At 43.6% G+C, this 25,957-nt stretch overlaps 1 protein-coding gene across 1 annotated transcript in view; it reads left to right on the plus strand.

Moving 5' to 3' along the window:
* NCKAP5 (NCK associated protein 5) overlaps nucleotides 1-25,957 on the plus strand; it is a 704,458-nt gene that overhangs the window by 619,663 nt on the left and 58,838 nt on the right. The window contains exons 14-16 of the mRNA XM_085647329.1: nucleotides 4,240-4,551; nucleotides 14,764-14,900; nucleotides 25,060-25,186. Coding sequence (XP_085503455.1) covers nucleotides 4,240-4,551; nucleotides 14,764-14,900; nucleotides 25,060-25,186 — 576 coding nt within the window. The remainder of the gene's footprint in view (nucleotides 1-4,239; nucleotides 4,552-14,763; nucleotides 14,901-25,059; nucleotides 25,187-25,957) is intronic.

Below are 25,957 nucleotides of genomic sequence, written 5' to 3' on the forward strand. Positions count from 1 at the left end.
AACCATTTTGGTCTGGGTTGGTCAGGTTAGGAAGTATTCACATTATATGGCGCTATAATGTTGCAGTGAATTTTATAGTCCGAATTCAGCATAGCTATCGGTCTGTACGAAGAGGGGTCAGAAGTGTCGCAACCCGGTTTAGCTATCAATACTATCAGGCCTCTCTGAGTGATGATGGTAGTACCACCTCATACAGAAGGGCCAGATTTGGTAATATTAATATAAATATTACTTGCATAGTCTCCCCTCCAGGAAAAATAAATGATATATGCCTTACAGAAACTGCACAATCCAGTCCATATGTCTTAACATAAGCCAGAAATCGCAAAAGGATATATGTCGGCAACGTCATTTCAGTGGTGAAACTGAAGATAAACGGAAGTCTTTTTCACTTGTGTTTGTTTTATTCATAGGTGGTTAAACGCAATTCTGTTTGACAAAGGGTGTCACCGAAAGGTGTAACTAATTAAACTTGTTGGATCATCACTCCTGCCGTGCACATGCTTTTCCTGGAAGGGGAGCATCTACAAGTAATTTTTTATGTGGGCTGCACCTGTAACCCTGCACCAGCATTCTAAGTGCAGATGCAACGGGTCTTTGCAGTAATGTATATAAATATCTAAAAGGTATTTTTTATTATTATATTTTAAATACCTTTACATATATATATATATATATATCGACGAGGCGAAACGCGTCTGTGTTTTTTACTATGGGATTGAGGCTGATCTGATTAAATAAAACAGATGCCGTATCCTAACTGCCTGGAGTCCGTGTCTCCTTCCATGGTTCATTCTGTGGGAGTTGGTTGCTTGTTATATATATATATATATATATATATATATATATATATATATATATATATATATATATATATATATATGTATATATATATATTTACCTGTATAATTTCAATATTTCAGTACATTCTTTTGTTGGCTATTGTTTTGTATATTACACTTTGGTCACACATATGCATTCACCTGCTCCACAGGGAGCCACATGCTGCCCTATCGTCCTAAACTCCAGTGTTCTATGGGATGATGTATTTCACTACTCCCTCCAATTTGTTTTAAGACCTTTGTCAGGCTCCCTAATCGAATCCCTAAACCCCATCTTAACCCTCTACATAATCCTGCAATAGCACAAAATAATTTAAACATGCAGTGTTTGACACCAGTTTGGGATCAGTCAGTATTTCTAATTCTGATGGCATGCATTCACTGCCCGTGGACGAAATGGTGCAGTGACTTCTCTGATTCTATCATTAATAATATTTGCAACTCACCCTTCTTTACTAAAATGTAATTTACTCTGTTTCCTGTTTATCATTGTGTCATTTGGTTTAGATTTCAATCTCTTTACTTGAGTGATCTTTTTGGATTGTAAATTTGATTTGATAGAAGTGCTTTTCTTTCCCTAATTAGTAACAACACAAGCAGTGCCAGCATGCCTGTTCTCCTAACTACTGCCATCCTTTTCTATAATTGGTCTTCTTTCATTGTAGTGCCCTCATGAGATGTGCCATCTAGCACGAATTCCACTCCATCATAGATGGGAGACATTTTAGAGAGTGAGGCGTCTAACCCTAGGTGTGCTTATTTGTATTTGTCCCGCCTGCTTCAATATTATTCTTTCCTTAGCCCATGGTGCAGGCAATTTACTCAATAAATCTCAATGAGAACCCACTGGAAGCATCAACTAATTACATGAGCGAAAGGGGTAAAATGTTGATGGGACAGAAGAGTAAAATAGGGAAGTGAGGTGTTGGCTTACTTAGCCATCATGCACGGCCATGGACGGTGTTCTTTTGACAAAGCCTCTCCCCTCGAATCATAAAAAGGAAGTTCTTGCATCAGTGGTCTGACAAGATATGAGCCATCGCTGCAATACCTACACCAAGGTACATTCAAGGTATCTTCGCCGGCGATGGCTCTACTCTTAGCTCAGGCTTTCCTAAAGCGTGGCCTATGGGTTGCCCATGCTATGCATTGCCAAAGGTCTTTTTGTCCTGTCAGCCCTGTCCCCAGCTGGAATCGGTTGAGTGCTGTACGTCGTGTCCCCTTGGACATGGTCGCTGGGACTTCAAGACACACAGCGGATTTCTAAAGGGACGCTATACCCAAAAGCCAACTTCACCACAGATAGAGCAGGCATAAGTCACAGGAGGGAGTGAAAAGCAGACTAGCAGTGTCAGTGTAGATGATTCCCGGAAGGAGACAACGTAGACATCTGCATACATATATTGCATCTCCATTCTCAGCTGAAACAAGTCCTAACCAGAAACACACTAAGACATTGACCAAATATCTCTCACTCTCTTTCCAATGTTATTAAAAGACACCTACTAATGTACTAGAAATTGGTAACCAGTCAATACTGACTGGTATGTTCAAATAATAACACCTTCTAATTTACAATTCAATAAATCTCCGATCTTGATCAGATTGAAAATGTGTTACAAGAGTCTGTCTATTTTCAGTGCAAGATCAGTCCAATCAGGTAAGACTGGTAGCCGTACATCCTAGCATTAATGGAAGGCACTATTCCTTCACAAAATGATTAGTGAATGGAGTAAACTGACCTATTTGAATGGTGGGTGAAAGGACAGTAACATAGGAAGAAATGCTGGAACAGGCATAGGGTATCACAAGTAGTTGGTGAGGTAAGGTTAAAACTGAACATCCTGTGGAGTCTTTAGTGATATGGGCAGGAAAGAATATAGCAGAATCTATGTTTAAATTACCACATTTGATTAATAACTACATACACTACCTTTCTGTGACTCAACTCTCACCTTTCAGATGTGTCCCATACCAGTAAATTACATGCTGTATTTAAAGTTGTCCTGCTATGTGAAGAGTTGTGCTACTGATATAAAAACTATAGTTGAAATATAGATAATCTGGACTTTAATAACAAATTATGCTACATTAATTGTCTTACTGTTTATTATCTTGTATAACCCTTCAAATAATTAGGGCCTGATTTACCTATCGGCGGACGAGTTACTCTGTCACAACGGGGACGGATATCCCGTCTACCAAAAATCTAAAACCCATAGGATATTATGGGATTTATATTTCGGCGGACGGGATATCTGTCCCCATTATGACGGAGTAACCTGTCTGTTAAAATCTAAATCGGACACTTAGGGCCTGATTACGATCTTGGTGTATGAGATACTGAGTCACAAACATGATGGATATTCCGTCCACCCTACTGCAAGTTCCATAGGATATGACAGAATTTTAATTTGGCGGAAGGAATATATCTGTCACATTTGGGAAGGAGTAACCCTGCCTGCCAAGGTCGTGATCCGGCCCCAAGTCACTTAACACATCCAACAAATATCCTCATGCTATTGCAAATGGGATGGGTAATATGTGCTATTGGCATATTATTATTAAAGAGTCATTGTATCTTCAACTGCCTACATGATCATGGGCATAGCATGTTGCTCTGGAGTTTCTCAATATTTTAATGGTAATCAACATGTGGCTTTGTAAATCCGCCTGGTCACTGCTTAGTGAATTACAACACTGTGCTAAAGTCAAGACAACCAATTCCTAATAGTAATTCTAGATCTACATTAAATATGGCTTGCAGTAGAACGCTGACTAGGCTATTTAACTATCCAACGAAGATTAAATATGAACTGAAGTTAAATTACACTTTGTTACAAAATAGGACAGCACTGATGTTATATTGGTGCTTGTCTAAAAGATCCATAATGCATCAACTTACAAAAATATGATATAGTTGTTCTTAGAAATAAATAGCTAATTCACTATGCCAAATGCTGTAGATATATTCAATAGCCTATGCTGAATTTCATCTTGACTTAGAGCACGTTGGTTTTATGTTGAATACTGTATTTGTCATTGCATAGCTATTCTTCCCATATGACATACATAGCTACTTTAAGATACCAAGGTTTGTGGTTGGAAAGAGAATATTGCAGAACATGATCTCTTATTAATGAGTTGTCAATAAATTGTGACTCAGTGTAGATTACCTGTCAGAAGCCTCTGGACAAGTGATTTGTAAATGGCAATTGCATTACATTTAGAAAGAGTGCTTTGAAAGTGCTTAACATTTGACACTAAGCAGGAGTTCTTGAAATCTTAAATTATATATTTTTTATATCTGTCTTGCTCTGTCGCTGGCTCTTTTGTTGTATTCTAAGCAGAGTTACTCGTGTATACTGACCTATCTTACATTGTACTTGTGTCTTAGAGTCAAGCTGTCTGATGCGAACACTGGACAGTGGAATAGGAACCTTTCCTCTCCCTGACTCTGGAAACCGAGCAGCTGGACGGTACCCTTCAAAGCAAGAGCAACCCCTAGACACTGAAGTCTTCACACCTTTATTGGATCCACTTTCAAATCTTTCCACAAAAGTCAAAACCCTTGAGAGAGAAGTGCCTTTAGTAGACAGAACTCATGAATCAGATGATAGTAATATAAGCCATTCCCTTTCGGATTCTGTTATGACTGCCAAAGGCGTACAGCCGTTTCTAAGTCACCTTCCAAAGCCAACCTCCTCAGGTAAGCGTCAATTATACACTCCTTAAGCTTTGCTCTAAATTGCCATTGCTGCATGCAAGGAAGTAGTCATTTTGATAAAGATGTCTGAACTTATAGAAATTCTAGACTTATGTAATAAATATAGTTAGCATACGTAAGAGTAGTACTTGCTTTTCTTAACTATATGAAACATGACTTATATTTATATCAAACAGTAAACAATACTATATAAAAGTTAAAAAGTACATTATCAAGTGATGCTAGGGATACTGAAGTCAACTCCTGTCCAAAGGAATTCTTGATGCCCAAGCTGTAGAGGGTGGTTGTTTTATGTCAGTTGTGGTATTTGACGGCTGGTATCTTTGCTTTTATGCTTGCACAATTTATGAATGTGTGAACATACAAACACACATTAAATAATTAACTAGTGCCCCCATCCAGCTCATGGTCCAGGTACATTAAAAGGAAAAGGAATGATTGATCCTGAACGGTATTTAGCTTTGATGTAGTGGAGCTTTAGCTTCATCAGAAATGTACAGATACCATCACTTCTTAGTCCCTCTCCAATATCAGAAGAGGGGCACAGAATGTAGACCACCTAGGATGCTGCTTACCTTTTGCACCTCCCCTTAAGTTTTTCAGATTAGTGCAAGTGAGTTCGGTAGACTCTCAAAAAATCTTCTATATAATGGGTGAGCGAGCTTATTGTCACTCTCACTAATTACACTACTGCTTTGAGGGTGCATCCTCACAGAATTCTTAAGAAGGTGCACACACGCACTAAAGGCTTGATTGCAAGTCTGGCCGTCCATAGACCGCTAGACTCGTAGGGGCGTAGTGGCGGTGGTCTCCCGACTGCCCTATTATGATTAGGACAATCGGATCGCCATTGTCCCGCCACAGCCGTCAGGGAACAGTGTTGCGGCAGTCAGGAGATATCAATATGCTTGGAGGGATCGCCCCGGTCCTGCCAATCATATTTGGAGTTTTTATCTGCCATGGTTTTCATGGTGGTTCCTCCTCTATGAAAACCCTGGCAGAGAGGAAACAAAGAGGGCCCTACAGGGTCCCCTAGTGCATATGCACTCTGGGGTGCATGCAGGGGGCACAACATGTCCCCTCCCTGTGTGCATGCACCCCATTTCCTGCACGGCATATGTGTTCCAGTCCATGCCGTGCGAGAACTATTTTTGGTGTTCTCATTGCAGTGCCCATTTTTAAAGGGCACGGCTGTGGGAATGTAGAAAAAAGCCCTCCAGACAGGAGGAACCTCCTAATCTGGCAGGCGGCCTAACCACGGCTTGGGCGGTGCGGCGGCGGGTGGAACTAGCACCGCACTGCCAACGTCGTAATCAGGCGCTATATTTCTTCAGCTTTGGGCCTGCCCTAGCTCAATATGCTGGTGGTGCTTATTACATAATGTGATCTGTTTATTTACATGAATATTAAAACACATTTTAATGTGTCAATGTGCCAGCTTCTTGTAGAAACACATATAGATTAGATCATCAAATACATTTACATTTATTGAGCACAAAAGAATATAGCACATACTGCAAGGGGTTAATTGATTCTTTAATCCACATTCAGCACTGGTTCCATTTTCAGTTCAATTAACATTTACAATTGTTGGGACTTACTAGATTCTTTTTACATCTAGCATTTATGTTTTATCTAGCATTTATTAATTTATTAAATTACTTTAATTTATGATTGCTATTGACTGTATTCAAAGAGGCTTGGATCCACATACTTAGGAATTCTTTTTAACTTAACGATGGATCAAATTCCCACCAACATAATGGTGTAGCCCTTGAAACAACCTGATCTGATCCATAAAAGTCTTTCTTGGTAGCCTTGCTTCGGACTAAAACTATTGAGCTGCTAGGGCTCCTGGTTGGTGCAGTCCTACTAGTAGAGGCTAAATTTGCCATCACTCTTAGCTATTGATTGTCACAGTTTATAAAATCCTAATGCAAAACTACAGCATGTTTTGACCTTCTGACGTTAGCGGAATTCTGAACATGAAACTTGGTTGTCCTCAAAGTGGACACATCCAGCCTCAGGATTTGCATTGGCAGATTGAATGCTTCTAGACCTGGGCAAACTAAGTGTCAGTTACGAATAAAATCTACTACTTTTTTTTTACAATGGTGAACAGAATCTTTTTCATTGAGTGTCCATCCCCAGAAACACTCTGCTGTCCTTTAGCAACAGGATATCCTGACAGTTTTGGTTCGGGTCTTCCTGTTGAGCAATCCCCAGTGAATTCAAAATGTTGCACCGTGCCTTTGTTGTAAAACAACACACCCCACATTATATTTTTCACATATTGCCATCTTCGCATTGGCTGCCCAAGGCAACTGCAGAAGAGTTTAAAGTGGTATGTTTAGTGCACTGTGCTTGGGGTCAGGAGCATCGGTCTTCTGATGACGCGGGTGTGGTGCAAAATGCTCACTGTTGAATTTCTTTCATCCTCATCACTGTTGCTTCTTGTTCAAAATGCCCTTCTTAAGTCTTCGAATCGCAAATGTGTGCGTGTGGATTTTTTTTTCCCCAAGCTAGTTTTTAGCGAATCAAAGGATCCACCCAAAAGTGATGAATCAGGGACCTCATCAAATTAGGGGGGAAACATTGAAGGCATTGAACTTTCCAGCAGTGCTGTGTGGCTCTAACATCATAGTTTAGGCTTCACTTAATAGGAATTATTTTTGATGAGTGAAATGTACGTCAGGTGCACCTTTACATAACATAAAATTACCCTTTGCCATTGGGTCAAACCAGGGACATCAGCAGGAAAGTATTTATCCTTAAAAGTTCATTTAAATTACAGACATTTCCCTAACTTAGTTTTAGGAAGTTCAGTATGGTCAAAATAGCACATGGTCGATATGTAGGACATGCATCTTGAAACTGATTAGTGTACCCTCGAATAAGGAATTTGTAAAATTCAATTATTCCCTTAAGATTTTCAGTCAAACTCACAAGTTGAGACTATGACTCCAGTCTCGTGCACAGAAAGAATTCTGCTGAGGGACATTGCATGTGCTCGTGCCGAATAATTGAATTTTCTTTGATCTTAGGCAAGGCACGTGTAGCTTTATGCCATGCTCAATATACCTCGATGGCTTTTGCACAGAACATTAAGCTTAAAGTGTAAAATGCATTCACCTCCCTGAAATGTTAAGTAGACATTCCTTAATTCTACTTCAGTAATCACAAAAAGTACTGCAGATACATTGGTTTCCACTTTACTGTTGTCTTGTTTCTGCCATACATTTTGCATCACAGGGATTATGACTGAGCCCAGAGGAAAATATTAATTTTTGTTTTACAGTGTGAAGTTAAGATCAGCTTTCATGCAAGGCAGATTCGATAGAAATAATAACTGAAATAATAGAGTGACAACATTTAGTAAACTGACAAGGAAACGTTAAGTAATTGTATGGACTGTGTGTGGTGCAACACTTTCAATCATGTACCATGGCCAGAGAGATCTTAAAAACACCTTAAAGAGATTAGCCATGATGGCAGGTTGACTCATTGCGTTAAATGCTCGCCACTGAAATCTGCTGTGATCTGTAAATCGTGGGTTGAATTTCTTGCAAAGGCAGATTCACCCTTCCATCCTTTCCTGGTTGGAGTCCTAAGTGCCATTACATGATTAGATAACATCACATGCGTCATTTACAGTGCTTAGAAAAAGCGGTATGAAGCGCTATGTAAAATAAGGTACTGTTGTTCCTTCTTAGATGCTTTTCGTAGCTCTTTTTTTTTTATTCTTTTATTACGGTGTTACATCTGAGTTTTGCCATAGTTACAAACTTCCTAATGTAGATCAGTTTAAATGTTAAGTGGCCAAAATAACTGCACCTTTTATGCAATAAATGTATCGGTAATTAATGGCGTGGCCAAGAGGGACTCACAAAAGAATTCTTAGTTATAGATTATATGCTGCATGCTTGAACAGCCACATGTGTGACCTCGATTCCGAGGCGCGCGGCAGACCAGACTCCATGATTAAACACTGTCATTATAACAAATTGAATGGAGACCGCTGAGGCTGGATTGCGCCATAAGAAGTGGCGCGCCCGTGAGATGGTTCTGATTTTAATGCTAATATTCATTGCCGCGGCATTTGAAGGTGCGAATCTTAATTAAATTGCCGTGAAGAGATGGAAACGGAGTAGCAGGCTCCGGGAGGTGAGCGAGGTCGGCTCATCCTTTCAGCGAATGGTCGTAAGTGTCCTCGGGACGTCACACGCCCGGAGACGGAAGGAGCCGTTGCTCCACGCAAGACATCCTTTTGCACACTTAAGCTTCAACAAGAACACATCAAATACCGAGTTATTATTTTCTAGCAGAATATGCACATTTATTTGGATGCGTTATGTACATCTTGATGTTCAGCAAGGTGATAAAGGTGTAAATCACAGTGTGATATATATAGAAAGCAACTGCGTCACAGCCGCTGCAGTATGTCAGTCTCAACTTCTTTTTGCAGTATTGTGTGGTAATGCAGCAGACGTTTGTTGAACGCTGACAAACATGTGGGTTTTCAGAGGCATTTTTCCCAGGCACATTCAGTCTCTAGCTACAGGGAAAGATGTGTTCCATGGAGGCAAGAGAAAATTCCTTTCCAGGGTAGGAATTGGGAGGGTGCACACAAAAAAACGGTGGGGCAAAGTTATCTTCCACTGGAAAAAACAGGTTGCGACATAAGGAACAAAAAGCGATGAAACACTTTTATTAAGCATTTACACAGGGCTAAAGTTGCACCACGTAAAATGGCATGCATCTGTGACAGCTTGTGAGGGCCCAATGAAAGCTGGGATTGTCACAGCTTCACCAGACCTACCATCCCACACGGTGCCTCTGGTGCCACCGTTTGTCACGCAATTGTGACTTCCCTACAGATGGACACCTAGGGCCTCATGTAGGTAGCGAAATACCGGTCGGTAACGGCCGATTTTCGGTAAATATGCCGTTACCGACCGGTATTCAGACAAGTGAGATGTAGGAGTCCAAAAACCACTTTTCGGTAAATATGAGGCGGTAAATACCGATTCATAGTTACCGAATTCTAAAATACCGATTCATATTTACCGAATACATAATTAACGAATCGGTAAATATGAAGTGGTAAATATGAAGTGGTAAAAATCTAAAATGACATGTAGGAGCAGTCGGTAATTAAGAAATCCAGGAAAATCGGTAAATAAGAGTCGGTAATTAACACGGATGGAAAGCAGGTGGTAACCATCAACAATGCACATAAGCAATCCCAAAATGCAACAGCGTGGACAACATGGCCGCCATGTACGTCATTGCAAGGCGCCTACGTCTACAGGCAGCAGGACTGAGGGTGTGGCGACGGGAGGAACAAATCTACAGACAGCGCATCACACTATTCCAGCTGACTGATGCAGAGATACATGAGAGGTACAGGCTACACCCCGAAACCATCATGGACCTGATAAGGGACCTGCACCCACTCCTGGACCAGCCAACAAGAAGGGCGCACGCCATACCACCACATGTGCAGGTGCTCTGCAGCCTACATCTACTGGCATCCGGCAGTTATCAGGTGGTGACAGCTGCGGTGGGTGGTGTATCCCAGAGTTGCCTGTCCCGTTTCTTCAGGAAGTTCCTGGATGCCATGATGCAGAGAATGCACCACTACATAAGCTTCCCAAACACACAGGCTGCACTGCAGAAAACAAAAACAGACTTTTATCACATGGCACAGTTCCCCCATGTCATCGGCTGTATTGATGGTACACACATCCCAATCTGTCCACCAGCTGATACAGAGCACATCTACAGGAACAGGAAGTCCACCCACTCCATCAATGTGCAGGTGATCTGTGATGCAGGGAACATCATCACAGATATTGTTGCAAAGTTTCCTGGGAGCACCCACGACTCTTACATCTTCCAGAATAGTGGGATCTACACACGACTGAGTGCCGGCGAATTCGGAGAGGGATACCTGCTGGGTAAGTAACAGTGACGCCCCTTGAAACCTGCAAATCAGAGTGTATAGAGGCATGTAACTGATGGTTCCCTTTTACTCATCCAGGCGACAGTGCATATGCATGCCGGTCATTCATCCTCACTCCCTACCTACACCCAGCAACCCAGAGTGAGAGACGATACAACGTGGCCCACAAATCTACACGCAATGTGGTGGAGCGCACGTTTGGACTACTGAAGAGCAGGTTCCGCTGCCTCCACAAGAGCGGAGGCGCACGCCAGTACAAACCCATCACCTGCTGCAAGATAATTGCCACTTGTGCAATGCTGCACAACCTTGCCACGAAAAAAGGTACAGATGTGGAACTAACATATTTTGAGGACAACGAGGATGAGTCAGGCCAGCCAGAGGGCAGCGCAGCTAGAGTGCCAACTGCAGTCGATGGGAGAGAGAGACGGGCAGAGATCACATGCAACTATTTCTGAGTAAGTAAGGGGACACAGCGAGTTGTGAGAAGTCATGACGTAGTTTAATGTGGCACCACGCCATGAACACATGAACAGGCCAATCTGGCAATATGCCATCTATACAATGAGTATGTCCAGGGTTACGTCACCCAATGGCAAGTGGATAAGCAGGGCCACATCAATGTTTGCGCATACGCGCTGCAGTGGTGGATTGCACGGCCTGTGCATCCTCACTAGAGCCAACCCCAAGCCGCCTGCTGCTCCTGCGTGCTTCGGGGACGGGGGGTGTGATGCTGCTGCTGGTGTCGATGCTCTCCGCAGCATCCCCTGCAGCAGTTGTCGACGCCTGACTACTCAATAGCACCCCTAGTGCACTTGTCACCTGCACCATCCCCCGAGACAGGTCGCTGCAGCACTGTGTTAGGCCCTCCTGCATCGTCACAGAGCGCCGGCAAAGTAGGGAAGTCGCAGTTGCCAGACGGTTGAGTGCCCTGCTGGTAGTGTCCCTTCGCTGGCGTTCCCGGCGCCGTGCTTCGATGTCAGCATCTAATTTGCTGCACAACTGCTGGATTGACTGGGACATGTCCCGAATGCCCGCAGCCATGCCGCCAATGTTTGTGTCCATGTTGACTAAGCTTGTCTTCATCACCCGCATGTGCCTCTGGACTGACATAACTGCCTTTGATTGCAGGCGCTGTTGCTTCAACATTTGGCCCTCGAGCCCCAAGAAGACACCATGGCCGTCAGTGGGTGCTGGTGGACTCTGGACACGCGACCTGCGGCGCCCTCTTGCTCCCGTCTGTGCTGCCTGTGAGGTGTGGGGCACAGTGGGATGGCTCCCTTCCTGGGGCCCGGTGCGGTCTTCTGGGCCCATGCTGTCGTCTGACGAGGTGTCTAAGGCTCGTAGCCTGGCTGCTGGATGCCTCCTCATTCTCACACCTGCAAGCGGAGATGTGGCCGGTGAATCGAACATGAGTGGCGATGCTGGCTCTGGTGGTGGTGATGCTGGCTCTCGGTGAGGTGATGCTGGCTCTGTGTGCGGCGAGGCTGGCTGCGTAGGTGGTGCGGCTGCAAGTGGGCCTGCTCCCTGGTCTGAACTCGTGCTGGCTAGAGGTGATTTTTGTGGCCGGTGTGCCGTCTCCCCTGCAGCATGCCCTGTACTGCATGATGTCACATCTGTGGACAGAAAAACAACATTGGCTCAGTGTCCCCGAAGGGCTGCATTGCAAGCGTCACAATAAATCATTTCACATTCCAATCTGTCCTCTGTCTCCTTGTGCCTCGAGTGCGTGACATGCCTTGTTGCCCTGTGACATTTACGTCATGGTTAGTGTTGCCCTGACTACATCTCCCGGAATGCATTGCCTGTCTGCACTGACACGTGTGGACTGCAGTGTGATTCTCGTTTCACAATGGGGGATGTGGGATAGGGGTAGGGGAGGCTACATTGCTGTGCTTTCGTCTTACCTTGGTGTGTTGCGGCTCTGGCAGAGCTGTCGGCGTCCCCAAGACCCACGACGCTCTCTTGCTCGAGTGTGGCCGCCACCAGCTCCTCCAGTTCGGTGAGGGCAGGTGCCCTGTTGGTTCCACCTCCGGTCTGGCTGGCCTCCTTCTGGATGTCGCCCATCTTCCTCTTGGTCACAATCCTCAGGTCATACCAGCGCTTTTTGAGGACCTCAATGTCCCTGTGGGTCACTCCCACAGCATTGACCTGCGCCTGGATGGCCAGCCATATGTTGCGCTTTTCGGCCTCAGGCACTTGCAGGGATTGCCTCCCAAACAGCTTCTGGTGCTGCTTCACCACCTCCTCCACCAGCACCTGGAGTTCCTTGGGGCTGAATTTGAGCTTCCTCCTCCTTTCCCCTCCGTCTTTCTGTGTTCTCTGGCTGGACATGCTGTTCGTTTCCCGCTCGCACATGCAACTGCTCCCTGCCTCTCCTCTGCACTCCAGGCCTCTCCAGGGTCGGCTAATTATGTACACCTGCCTGGGTGTGGCCACTTCGGCTAATTGTGTACACCTGCCTGGGTGTGGGCAGTTCCTGGTTGGGTGGGCTGTCGTTGCACAGGATTAGCTGTTTCGTCAAGTCATGTGATGTTATTTACCGAATCCGTACGTACCGATTCGGTATTTTCCGAATCGGTAGATACCACCTCGGTATTTTCCGATTCGGTAGATACCACCTCGGTATTTTCCGAATCGGTAATTATCACCTCGGTATTTACCGAATCGGTGAATTCCGATTCGTATTTACCGAATGTTACCGAATCGGTAACTGTTACCGAATTTTTACCTACATATAACTTACCGATTCTAATTTACCGATTCGGTACGGCTCGGTATTTAAGAACCGGTAAAATTTATTTACCTACATGAGGCCCCTAGTGAGGAGCCAAAGAGCACGTTGGCAGCAGTGGCGGCTTGCATAGATAACGCTGTGTGGCGGTGAGGCGGGGCGGGATGGGTTGAGGGTAGTGAAGTTCGACATACGACATGAAAGATTAAAGTAAAGAAATAAATAAATAAAACCACTTATTTTGCGCTCGCCGCTTTGCTAACTTGGCAGAGAAACCAAGATGGAAATCACTGCACAAAGTGCCTTTTCAGCTCATCTTTGGAAGCTCTGAGTAGCCGATGCCACATCCCCAGCAACCCTTTGTTGTCGCTTTTTTTGTGGGGGGGTTGGGATTGGTGGGAGTCATAGCCCCCCCATTACCCCACACCCTCCTCATACAGTGAAATATATATATAAGTTGGCAGATCTCCATCACCCTACTACACCTGGAATTCTATCAGGATGCGAAATATTTGTAAATCTGTCCCCGTACCCAAAGAAAAACATTTATAACTGTAACAAGAAACCAATGCCTAGAAACATATAATTTAGTAATTCCAAACCACTCTCTTGTCTTCCTGATGAAAGTCTTCAGCAGTAGGGACCAAAAACCTTTCTCTGTAAATGTTCGCGATATTATGTCCCACAGATTTTCATGGCTGGTGTCCTTCTCACCTTGTCCTGAGTTATACTCAATTCCATACAGTGTTTTTCCTGTAGCAAAAATATGTGCAAGGGCCTAAATATTTCCTTAGAAACCTGAAGCTGGCCCTGCCAACTTGCTTGGGCTTCCAAATACCAAGGCTCTTACGTCTTCATTCCAAGTCAAGCCTTTCTTCCACCATCCAACACTTCATATCTCTGCATGTGAATCTTGCTGGCTTTTTCCATATTGTTTCTCCCTTTGTCTGTTATCTCTCTTTTCCCCTTCTTTCTCCCACTTCTGTATTTCCCTATCACCCTCTAGTCCTTATGCTGATGGTACCAATAAGTAAACGTCCCCAAAAATGAGTGTCGTTGCCTTCCACCTGCCGCTACAAATTTTGCACTCATACCATGTCCTGGAATCTTTAGGTTGTCGTTAATTGTCTTTTCAGGTACATGTTCTTGGAGATGGTGATGTCTTTCCTTTGTCAAGATATATTCACCAAAAAAGTATGTTAACACAAAAATTATTGTGCTGGAGTATATTCAAGCTGTGGTATAACTGGTTTGATAGAAATATAATAGGGTTTACGTTTGTTGCTTGAGCTGATTGAAGGCCTCTGTTGGCAGCTAGCCCTGTAGGACAGAGAATTGCTGGAATTATGTGCAAAGTAGAAAAAGCTGTGTACATTTTATTGTACTTTTTTATTGTAATACATACGAATTGTTTGGATAAAAATACACTGAACTGAATTTCTTGTTAAGGTCTATCAAATGTCTTAATTCCCAAATGTCTTTCCTTTGTAAATAGGAATGTTCATGCCCGAAAGGCTAGCCAAATCCCAGCTCACCCCAATAATTTCTTCATGTTCAGAACAGAGTGAAAAGTCTTCTGAAGTCTCATTGGATCATCCTGACTGGACCAGTTTAAAAGCCGCACAAACGCAGGTACAGAACATTGTAGGGCACGTAGGGTCATTCGTTGAAATGATCTTATAATATATAAACAGAGCACTCTTTTAAATATATATCTAAAATACACTGATGTTTGTAATTTCAAAAAGTAAATATGTTGAACATTATAAACAGATATAGCTTCTTCTTATGATGTTATGTTAAGAATATGATGTGTGAGTTACATCTGCAGGTTAACGGAGCGGATAGTTCTGGTGGCAGCACTTAATAGCACAAACTTAGAGGTTTTTTTGGGGGGGGGAGGGGTGCTGTTAATACTATTTTTGTAATATTACATTTTCTATTGCCAGCAGTGGCACCTCTTTTGGTCACCTGTTGGCAAGACTTTAACCACAAAGAGTTATTGTCCCCTTTTGTGATGGCTAGTCCTTCACCACAGGTGGTGATTAACAAAAACCACTGACAGTATTCCCACAATACCCTTTCCCTAATAAGGACCCACCTCCTCAGACAGAACAGGAGCTTAAACTTTTTCCTGAGATGCAGGAGAGGCTTTCTTGAAGGGGGTCTGGCCACCTGAACCATTCTCACCTTCGGATTCTTCTTAGCATTTGTTAAATATGAATTATTTAAGTGGGAACATATCTCGGTACTAAAAAACTCTGATTGGCGATTTGGGGTGTTAAGCGTTAATGAGCATGGATTTTTTGCCTTGTGCCCTTTTCACGTAGAAGATTAGAAGATACATTACACTTTAGACCATCTCCAATTTATTTTAATTTTTTTGCTTGTTGTTTTAAGATTTAACACCACAACCAAGGAAGAAGCACAAGCAATGTACATCTGCATTTTGAACAAGAAGTGCTTACGGCAACTTCCGAGCAAAATATCAGAAGTATTTCTTAGCCTAAAACAATCGCCACTTGTAGCTTTTGAGCTGGAGACATATAACTTTCAGATAACTTTAACACCCACGGTTATACTCACCCCTTTTTAGGCTAATTCAGTGATGTAACGCAAAATGATGGGGCCCCCCTGCAGAATATGACCCGTAACGCTTAGCTATTCATTGGCCTTTGGCAGAATAGTGGCCCCCAGAAGGGTTGAGGAACCCCTGAAGGGTAGGGCACCCTGTGCTGCTTGGGCTACAGAGGCTTGCATCACACTGCTGGGCTAATCACAGATGCATTAGTCAAACCAGGAGAGTAATAAAACACATGAGGGCATATGTATCAAATACCGTTATTGCGATTCTCAAATAGCGATTTTTAGGGAATCGCTATTTGAGAATCGCAAAACGGGATGTAATAAAAAATTCGCAAATATATTGCGATTCCTTGGCATTCCTTAATTGCGAATCGCAATTAAGGAATACCTTCCCATTCATTGAATGAATGGGAAGACATTCTCAATTTGCGATTCGCAATTAGAGAATCGCAAAATGAGAATGCAATTTCAAGGGTGCCAGGGTGTCAAAAGGACACCCTGTTGCACCCCTGAAAAATGTATGTGTGCACATGTGGCACACATACATGCCCTAAGGCAGTGGTTCCCAAACTTTTGACTCCTGAGGACCCCCATTGAGTCACCACTGGAAGCCAGGGACCCCAAGCAATTTGTATGATTTAAATTTCAAACATTAAAACAATAATTCGAAAACAGTAAACACTCATGTGCACACAAAACAAATACTCAAATTACTAAGGATTTTAGTATATTATTTTGAAAGAATTTGGAAAAACTGGAAGGTTAGTGCTGCATCTCCGTGACTAACATTTAAATGGTTTGTTTTATTTCGCAGTACAAGGCTCCTGCCAGGGCCAGACTGGAAACCCAAAGCAACCCTGGCAAATGTTTTCAGACCACTCCCCATACAGTGCACACCAAGTGCAGTGAGTGAGCCTGACCACTACAAACGGGGGCTTTGGGAGACTCTCCCCCCAATAAAATGTAGGAAACAATGGTGCATTCTACAACAAATTTATCATTATATATTGAATTGTATCAGCTTTTAAAGAATAGTAAATGATGACCTTACTATGCACCAGGATACGACAATCTTTGTTGGGGTTCTTCAATGATTCCTTTATTATCACCCTCCAACAGTGCCTCTCATCTCTCCATAGCCAGTCTGTCACATGTATTTCATTTGTTTTACAGCATGTATCATACCATTGTAGGAGGTCAGAGCACTTTCCATCACACACATATAGGGGCAGATTTACAAGCCCCTTGTGCCACGGGTGTGTCACAAAAAGTGACGCACCGGTGGCGCATTTTAGTGCCCCATATTTCCAAGGACAGGAAAAGCCACCCTGCATGACTTTTCCTGGTCTTGTAAATATGGCCCATTTGCACACAGCACTTTGCGTGAAAGGGGCGTTCCCTGGGTGTTGCTGTGGGTGTTCCCACGCAACACCCATGAAACCAGACACATTTCCAGATTTATTAGAAATCGTAAATCTGGAAATGTGTCTGAATGCTACGCCTCCGCTGCGGAGGCATAGGGAGGCGCAACAAGGAGAAATGTATTTATTTCTCCTCTTTTTTTTTCCTCTTTCTATGCGTGTTGCATTCTGCAGCACGCATAGAAAGAGGAAATCACCTCTGGTGATTGTTTATGTACAGGAAGGTATCCCTTACTGCACATAAACAATCAGTAAAACAATGACGTTTTGCAAGTTCTATGTGTGCTAATACAGCACATTTAGAAGTTGAAAAACGCCATTTCTGATTGTTTATGTGCAGGAAGGAAACCCTAAAGAGTCTCCCTACGATGCAGGCATCCTTGCACCATGGTGCAAGGGTGCCTGTGCAGGTGCATGGCAGCAGTTTGTGCCCCAGCACAGGGGGAAGCACAGAGATGCAACATATTGTTGTAAATATGTCGCATCCCTGTGCTTTGAAAGTGACTCAGTGCGGTGCACCCAAATGGCTTGCAGCGCACACGGAGTCACTTTCCTTGTAAATCTGCCCCATAGAGACAATGATTCCTACGAGTAGATCAGTGTATAGAAAATGTTACATAAGGCAAATGCGACTACAAAGTGTAGGATTCACGTCATTCATACTAGTGGGCATTTTTAAAGAGTGTTTGGTCTGGAGAAGCACAAACTCAGGATTCAGAACATAACACAGTGGTTAGCATTGACTTTAACAATAACAATTTATTTCCACCCAAATAAACCTTTTTAGCATAATGAAAAACTTAGAAAAAACATATGTTTCTAACTTGTATCATGCAGTTTGCAAGCAGCTCTTTGATTACGATTGTCACTTATGAACTGCACAGTAACAAAATAATCTCTGTGACAAAAGCAGTAACCCACTTACCTATGCACATAAAACACTTTTTTTAAATGCATGGTACATGTTCTTTGCAGTAGGCATATTAACCCTCTGTGCTACATTAGATAAGTCAAAGCTGCCACTGGACAAAACTCTCATCTCTCTCCAGCAGGTACATTAATCACTGACGCTATCTTGACAGTTTTATTGTTGCTGGAAAACTGCTAATTCTACAAAGAACTTTGTTGTGCTTTTAAAATTGCTGCCTGAGGACCCCCAGGGAATGTGTCACGGACCCCTGGGGGTCAGCGGACCACAGTTTGGGAAATACTGCCCTAAGGGCAAGTATGTGCGCCACATGGCACTTTGAAAAATGCAAACAAGTGCATTTTTCAAAGAAATTGCAAATTACCACCAACCTGAAGTTGGTGGTAATTTGCGATTAATTAAGGCCAAATCGCACTTTTTCTGTGCTTCATACATTGCATTTAAGGAATCGCAATTTGCGATTCATAAATGCAATCGCAAAATAGAGAATCGCAAATTTTGCGATTCTCTAATTTGCGATGCCCTTTTGGGTTGATACATACCAAAAGGCCTTTTCCCGTTCGCAAACGGGTCGATTCTGAGAATCGGCCCGTTTGCGAACGGGAAAAGGACTTGATACATATGCCCCATGAAGTCTAATTACTTCGCAGACCAGTCCTGTTTTAGCAGTTTGCAGTGACAGTTGTTTGTGACTATATTTGTTTTCAATATATGGCTAATGTTATTGAGGTTGAAACTCTCAGGTACTCTTTCCAAGGGGCTCACTAATTTGAATATTGGTGCGAACAGGTGTTTGCGTTACAGTCAGAATTACAGGTATTGTTAAATTGCTACACATTAAAGAAGTTTCTTCATGCTGATTTCATGAGGAAATATATGTTGATTTTTGCGTGTTGAAAACTAGCCCTAACGAGGAGGTAAAGTCTGCTGTAATTGGACGCACAAATGCCAAAGCTACAAGTTAACATTCATTCTGAGCGAGAAAACTTTGAAAAGGGTGGTACGATTAAACTGGAAAAAGGCATTCCTCAGTATCAATATTTTCTAAAGTTGTTTTATCATATCAAACTACTGAGCCACTCAGAATTGAGCTCCCAATAACAAGATGATATGGTCTAGTCTTTCCAGTTAAGTGGGAATGTGATAGTAGATAAAGAGCCCATTGACCATCAGGTCTGCCCATTTCCATGCCTTGTGTAATGATTAAGGGCCTGATTACGAGTTTGATGGTCTTGGAGCAGGTCGTCACACCAGCGTCCCGCTCCAAGACTGCCAAACGTTTAATCTGGCTGTCGTATTCCGATTGGAATAGAGGCCGGGTGGTCCTGTGGTGCTGGCCTTTGGCAGTGCCTTTCAAAGGCTCGTATGTGAGCCTTAAAAAGGCGGTGCCGTGGGACCACCACAGCTCGTTTCAGCACAGTATGGAGTGCCAAGTCCATGCCATGCTGAAACAGAGAGTGCATACAGACAGGGGGGCACACCATGTGCCCTCCTGTATGCATCTCCTGGCCCAGAGACAACAGGGGACCCTATAGGAGCTCCTCAGTTTCCTCACTGCCACACTTTTCATGGCAGGTTCACTGCCATGTAAACTGTAGTGGTGAGAAAACTCCTAATATGCTTGGTGTTGCTACAGCGGCACTGCCAGCATATTGTGAGTCTCAGACCACTGCAAGACCGTCTGGCGGTCCGACTGCTAAACCCGTAGTACGGCGTTATACCTATGGACCACCAAACCCGTAATTACCCCCTAAGACTTTATTTTGCCATCTCCTTCAGTTCAATTACAAGGCCTTGTTCAAAGCTTAACAAATTTTCAATTCCTTACAAGGAACTTTTCCCATTCCTTTTTAGGTCTCACCTTGCGATGCAGCGCGCATGCGTTGCTCGCCATGCGAGACCGATTGTGGGTGAGGAGATTTCAGAAGGGGACTTGAAGCCCCGCCCCTCAATTTCATTGGCTGTCATCATCGTTTATGTAAAACGCTGGCCTCGGATTGGAACTGAGCCTTTTTGGTTGCCGCCCTTTCCCCTTTTCGTCCGACCCATCCGGACTGGATTGTCTGCTTTTCGGCTGTCGTGAAGCAATTTCTTATCTTTAGGGGGCCATCTGTTTCTAATTAGCGTGGCCTTAGCTTGGCCGCTTTCACTTTCGCGGCTGCGCGGCCGCGTTTGTTCGTAAATCCAATCACACCATCCACATACATGGTATTTAATAAATCTGCATATTTGTGTCTTTGTCTTCCCTTAAATAGTGGCTTTCCCGTTTTAGGTATTTCCTTTCATTTCGTTGTCGCATTTTCTGTTGAGTTTTTGTCCTTGGTGTATTGCGTTTTCTGTTTTCATGGCAAGAGGAGCAGACAGCGATGTGGGTTTTTCTGTAGCCGAGTAGGAGTATATTTTGAGGAACGGGGTCATTACTGGAGCTGGAAAGGGTGTCTTTGGGCTCCGTGAAGGGGCTACCGACAGTGGTGCACAGGTCCGCATTGGTAGGAGGCGGCGCCCTGGCCGCTCAGTCCCTTCAGTGGCGCCCCTCGTCCACTGCACGGATAAGCTGCAGTTCCCAATAACAAATGCTACGGGCAAGCGCCGGGCGCCGCCGGGATGGTGGCCGCAACCGGGGACAAAGGGCCCGCTTGCCGCTCCGGCAGTAGAGACCCAGCGGCCCCGGCATGTGAAGCAGCAGCACTCGCTGCACGAGAGGAGTCCCGCTTGCGGTGGCATTAGTGGCAGCGTGTTGCAGCAGTTTGGCCTTGTCTCCATATGTGATACTCTAGGGGCTGGTCAGCCGTGCGCCCCTTCTCCCCCCACCAGGGCCCTGGCCGCGGGGGGCTTTCATCGGCAGACCTTGGCGCTCGCGGGGAGGTGGGAGTGCATGGTGTGTGCTGTCCCCTGAATCGGATTCATCCATCGGACCTCAAGCGGAGGTACAGTAGAGAAAACCTTTTTACTGTTTTATGAACAAATGTATAAAGAGTATTGACCTTTAATGGGGCAGGTGACCTCTAGGTGCACCCTAAATTCCCCTTATAATTGAGCAGGTGAACTGGAATTATAGAATCGCTTTAACAGATTACATTACTGAAGCCAAAAACAGAGTTGCCCTTTAAGAACGATGCCTGGGAGTAGTTGCCGGGAGAATCTCCTCCCACATTTTGAAAAGTTGTCATGTTATAAATGTAAAGGTACACAAGTGAGTAATACGTGGATTTTGGAGGGTACGGGCAGTTGTTCGTCTGGGGAAATGAAGAGCGGAGCGGCCCCTGCTTGTTGCCGTTTGTCTGGGATGTGCGGATTTCGCAGGGACGCTTCGGGTCAAGCGGGGCTCTGACCTGGAGCTTGAAGGGATTTGTCCGTCTGTGACCTTAAGGGAGAGGTAGTGCTGTTCCTTGGAGTGAAGTGTGCACCTGACGTGGTCAGCGGCGTTGGTGTTTGGTCGCTTGAACTAGATAGGCAGCCAGACCCAGGGTGCTTTAGACTGTATACAGCGTTCACCCATCCTCGGGTTTAAAGCACTCTTGTGGCTGTGAATTTACTCCAAGTACACAGAGAGATCTCTCGAGACAAAGCCCTTTTCATTAGTGCCGGAAGCTGACGAGCGCTTGGAGCTGCCCTTTCATCCCCTTAAATTCGACTTCTGAAGAGTATTTTATTGAATGTGTGAATGGTTGTAAGTCTGTACTGTCTAGTGATTCATTTTCACTACTAATGAAATGGTGACTTAGTGTGCCTGTTGCAAAGACACGTGTGACTTGGTTCAAGGGGGCATTGTAGCATTTTATTTTGCTGTCGTCGATTAAATATCGCTAAGTTATCGTTGCGTTTAGGCGCTACACAAAAGGCGTCGCATGAATAAATGTGTCTCTTTTCAGCGCCTGTGTGTGTATATTTGTAAGATTGTGTATTTGTTATGGCTACACTGTGAAATAAACATGTACGTAACTCGGCGACAATAAACAATACCACCACATCCTACATATTTGGATTTTAGGAATCATGTGTGTGCGTGGTTTTTGTCTCCGTGCCACGTCCCTTTGTGTACAGTCCTCTTCCTTCCAAGACTTCTTTGCTGGTATGGTGTTTGAGCCAAGGGCTGGGTGCGCTCACTTTTCATCGACAAATTAATCGTCCAACTGCACCCTTATGTCAGTGAAGGGGCCAGTATTAGGGCACCGAAAAGAAAGGCCTTCGAGCAGGTTAAAAACTGTTGGGATTTCAGCACATTCTTCAGATAAATGTGCAGCCTTCAAGTTACAGCCTGGAGATAAATAAAAGGCATAGTCATTTACAATGCCATTAGCTTAAAAATTTCGCAAATGCAAGACCTATTGCATTGCAAATGTTTGTTATACATTTTGTTCTGTGGGCCACGCATGTGTAAGATGTTTGGGTTTTGTGAAGAACGGTGAGTCCACAGAGTGTCTTGTGGGCCACTTTCCTGAAGCCATGAACACATTTGCTTGCATTTGACTATGCTGCAGGGTTAAAGAAAACACTACCTACAAAAAGCTTCAAATTGTTTTGTTTTTTAAACTTCTTGTCTTAGAAATGTGCATTCAGGATCTGGTGCATTGATTGGTTAGGGATGTGAAAGGAAAAGGAATTTGTAACTCTTGGCTTTCATTCCTCAAATGATAAAGTCCCTAGTAAGTGAACCACATTTATTTACAAAGTCTAGAATCTAGAAACCACTCGTGGAATTCTAGACAAAGTAGATTTGTGAAATGATCATGTTATAAAGAGATCTGTAAAATCATTCCAGATTTCCATAAATCAAGACTGGTTCTTGGCAATCATTGCGTTTTACTCTGAAGCAATGGTACCAAACAAGGAGCAATATTTTCCACAAATCACATTTACTAAACACCTGGCCCAACTGATAAGACCAAGGAGCTCAGGCATTGGGTTTCAAATCTTGTAACTTGGGAGAGATTTTTGGAAATGAAGGAAGATTTCAGGAACACACCTAACTTGTATAGTCCATATTTCTGGCCTCCAGTTTTATGTTTTATTTTCACATTTCCTCCATAACATATCCATATTTATATTTCTTCTGGTTTTTTTCTGTGTTTTTAATATTTATTTGGCATTTTGTGAGAAAACAAAGCAGCAAGTAGTTATTTAACCGATGAATGTACACTGGTAATTGGATGCCAAGTTGGTTTTAGTGCTATACACAGCCATATATCCCACATTAGCACACTCATGTGAAAATCTAAGCATCATAATGCAAACCTCTGCACGTTTCAGGCTTCAGTGGTAATCCCTTTAACGCTCTCTTGCATGTCAGTCTGCACTGGTGTTTTCACGATTCACAGCATTTAAACTCACCCCTAAAAAGATCTCTTTTCCGTTTTTTTTCCATATTTAACCTAAACACACAAAGCGAAATTAATGTTTTCCTATCTGAATAAATCAATGAAAATGGAAAACCGGTATCCCTATTCCAGGGCCACTGGAATTTTGCAGGAGGGAAGGAGAAAATTATGTGTCAGGATTGTCTGATGTATGTGGCAAGACAAGGCAAACTGTGCTGTTTAATGCGTCACAATTTGTGATACATTAAGTTTGCCATTATTACACAGGTTAAAATTGCCTTTGCAAAGGTTTTATAACATTAGTATCAGTTTAACACCAAAATACGCAATAAGCAACGAAAAAAGGGTACCCACCAGTCAACATTTGCAAAGTGCCTCCACCTGCGCGGCTAGACAGGTTGCTGTGTTGTTAGTAACGTTTGGTCTGTTTGAGCTAGAAACCATAGGCCTCATTTATTTTCATAGCGCCATCCCTGCGACAACATGGATGCGCTGTATATACACTGTGATGCTCCATGTCACAAGGATTGGCCAGATACGTCAGAAATCGTGACCTATCTTGTGGCGCAGTAAAATGACGCATTGCTGGAGGTTGTTGGTAAACTGACGCAACTCCAGAAATGTGTCATTACACATGAGGCGACTCCCATGTAAAAGGCCCTGTGCCTCTCCTTATGCCTGCTTAAAGCAGGCGTAAGGATTGTGAAGCAGTCAAGTCGTAGGTGTGGTGTAGTGAAATCGCATAGATTTCACTACGCCTCTTCTACTAGGCTTTTTTACATGGGAACACCCACCCTGCATACATTATACCTGACGCAGGTATAATGTAGCGCAGGGCTTTACAAAGTGACGCATCTGCCTAGATGTGCCACTTTGTAAATAGGGCGCAGTGCAGCCGCGGTCGGTAGTAGGAGTAACTGCAGGGCGGTGATGTGGGGAGGGGGAGGGGCAGGGTGGGGGGTAGTAAACTATAGATTATGGAGGTTTTCAGGTAAGTTAACATATAAATTAATAAAACGAATTTAGTTGCGTGCACTGCATCGCATTTGGGGATGCAGTGCACGCAACGAAATTTGTTTTATTAATTTATATGTTAATTTACCTGAAAACCTCCATAATCCATAGTTTACTACCCCCCACCCTGCCCCTCCCCCTCCCCACGTCACCGCCCTGCAGTTACTCCTACTACCGACCGCGGCTGGAGCAGTGTGCCATATTGCTTACTCCGCTGCAGTGTCCCAAAAAAGTGGCACAACAGCGGGGCAAGCCCTCATAAATAAGGGCCCATGTTTTTTGCTAGAACCTGCAGATTACGCAGCAGATGATGGATTATGTGGCAAATCCATAATTATGCGGAAAAACCTGTGGTAGCAAAATCGCACAATTTCAGTGGCCCTGACTTGTTCATATTTGTCCCACCATTTGTCATGTGCGTAAATGTCTTGAGTTCACAGACCCCAAAAGTTTAATATTCTGTAACCCACTGCCCAGCCATGTTCCATCTAAGTAACCTAGCGGCTTTACTGTTGCTTGTGCAGGACAGCAGAGTGCAAATAGGCCCCTACACAGACAGCAGCAGCGACACTGAAAGAGAGCTCGAGTATGAAGCCAATGATTATGGAACCGGAGGGGGAAAGCTGTTAAACATAAAGAACAACAAACACGGTACGTGCGAATGTTCATGCTTGAAATTTATGGTGCTCATCATCTTTGCTGGCAGCAGAAGACTGCGCTCTTTAATCATGGTTATGTCTTTCTTGATTTTCTATTGAGCAGTTAATTTTTATTCTTTTGTTTACCGCTCGCTGCTTGCTTTATAGATTTTTAATTTGAACTTTTCCTCCAGGTCTGTCTTTGGAATGCGTGTTAATTATTTAAGCAGGAGGCATGCGACTTGCCGGTCCTATTGTAATTTCAGAGCATTAAGTAGTCCTCGTACTTGAATTAACTACTTTTATGTATGTTATTATGTGCCCTTTAGACTTCTGCTTTACTGTTAACCATCAAAGTTTTCTGGGGGTAAAATGTTGTTCAGGCATTTGTTAATAGAACATGAGCAAGTGTTCACTGGGAACACCTCAAACGTTGGTGGGAGTTTAGGGGAGGGGTTTAATTATTTGAGTCTCTTTTTTTTTTTTAAGTAGAAAACACTGGCAAGGAAAAATGCACATATGTATGCCATTTAGGTGCTCTGGCTCTTTATTGAAGCTGCGATAATCACTGCTTTTCAGGAGTAACTCCAGTAATTCTATGAGAATTCCAAAAATAAGTTGGAAATTTGCTCCAAGTGGAAGAGTAACCTGGCATGAACAAATCACTGACTTTTTGTGTGACTTTGGATCCTTTTGAATATTTGGTTTTAGACAATTGTAGATCTCCTAATGAATGTCCATTTGTCTCTAGGCCTAGGCATTAATAGCGAGGAAGAATTTACGA

Source organism: Triturus cristatus, chromosome 3_2 (assembly GCF_964204655.1).
Source record: "Triturus cristatus chromosome 3_2, aTriCri1.1, whole genome shotgun sequence".
In the NCBI taxonomy this organism is placed as follows: domain Eukaryota; kingdom Metazoa; phylum Chordata; class Amphibia; order Caudata; family Salamandridae; genus Triturus; species Triturus cristatus.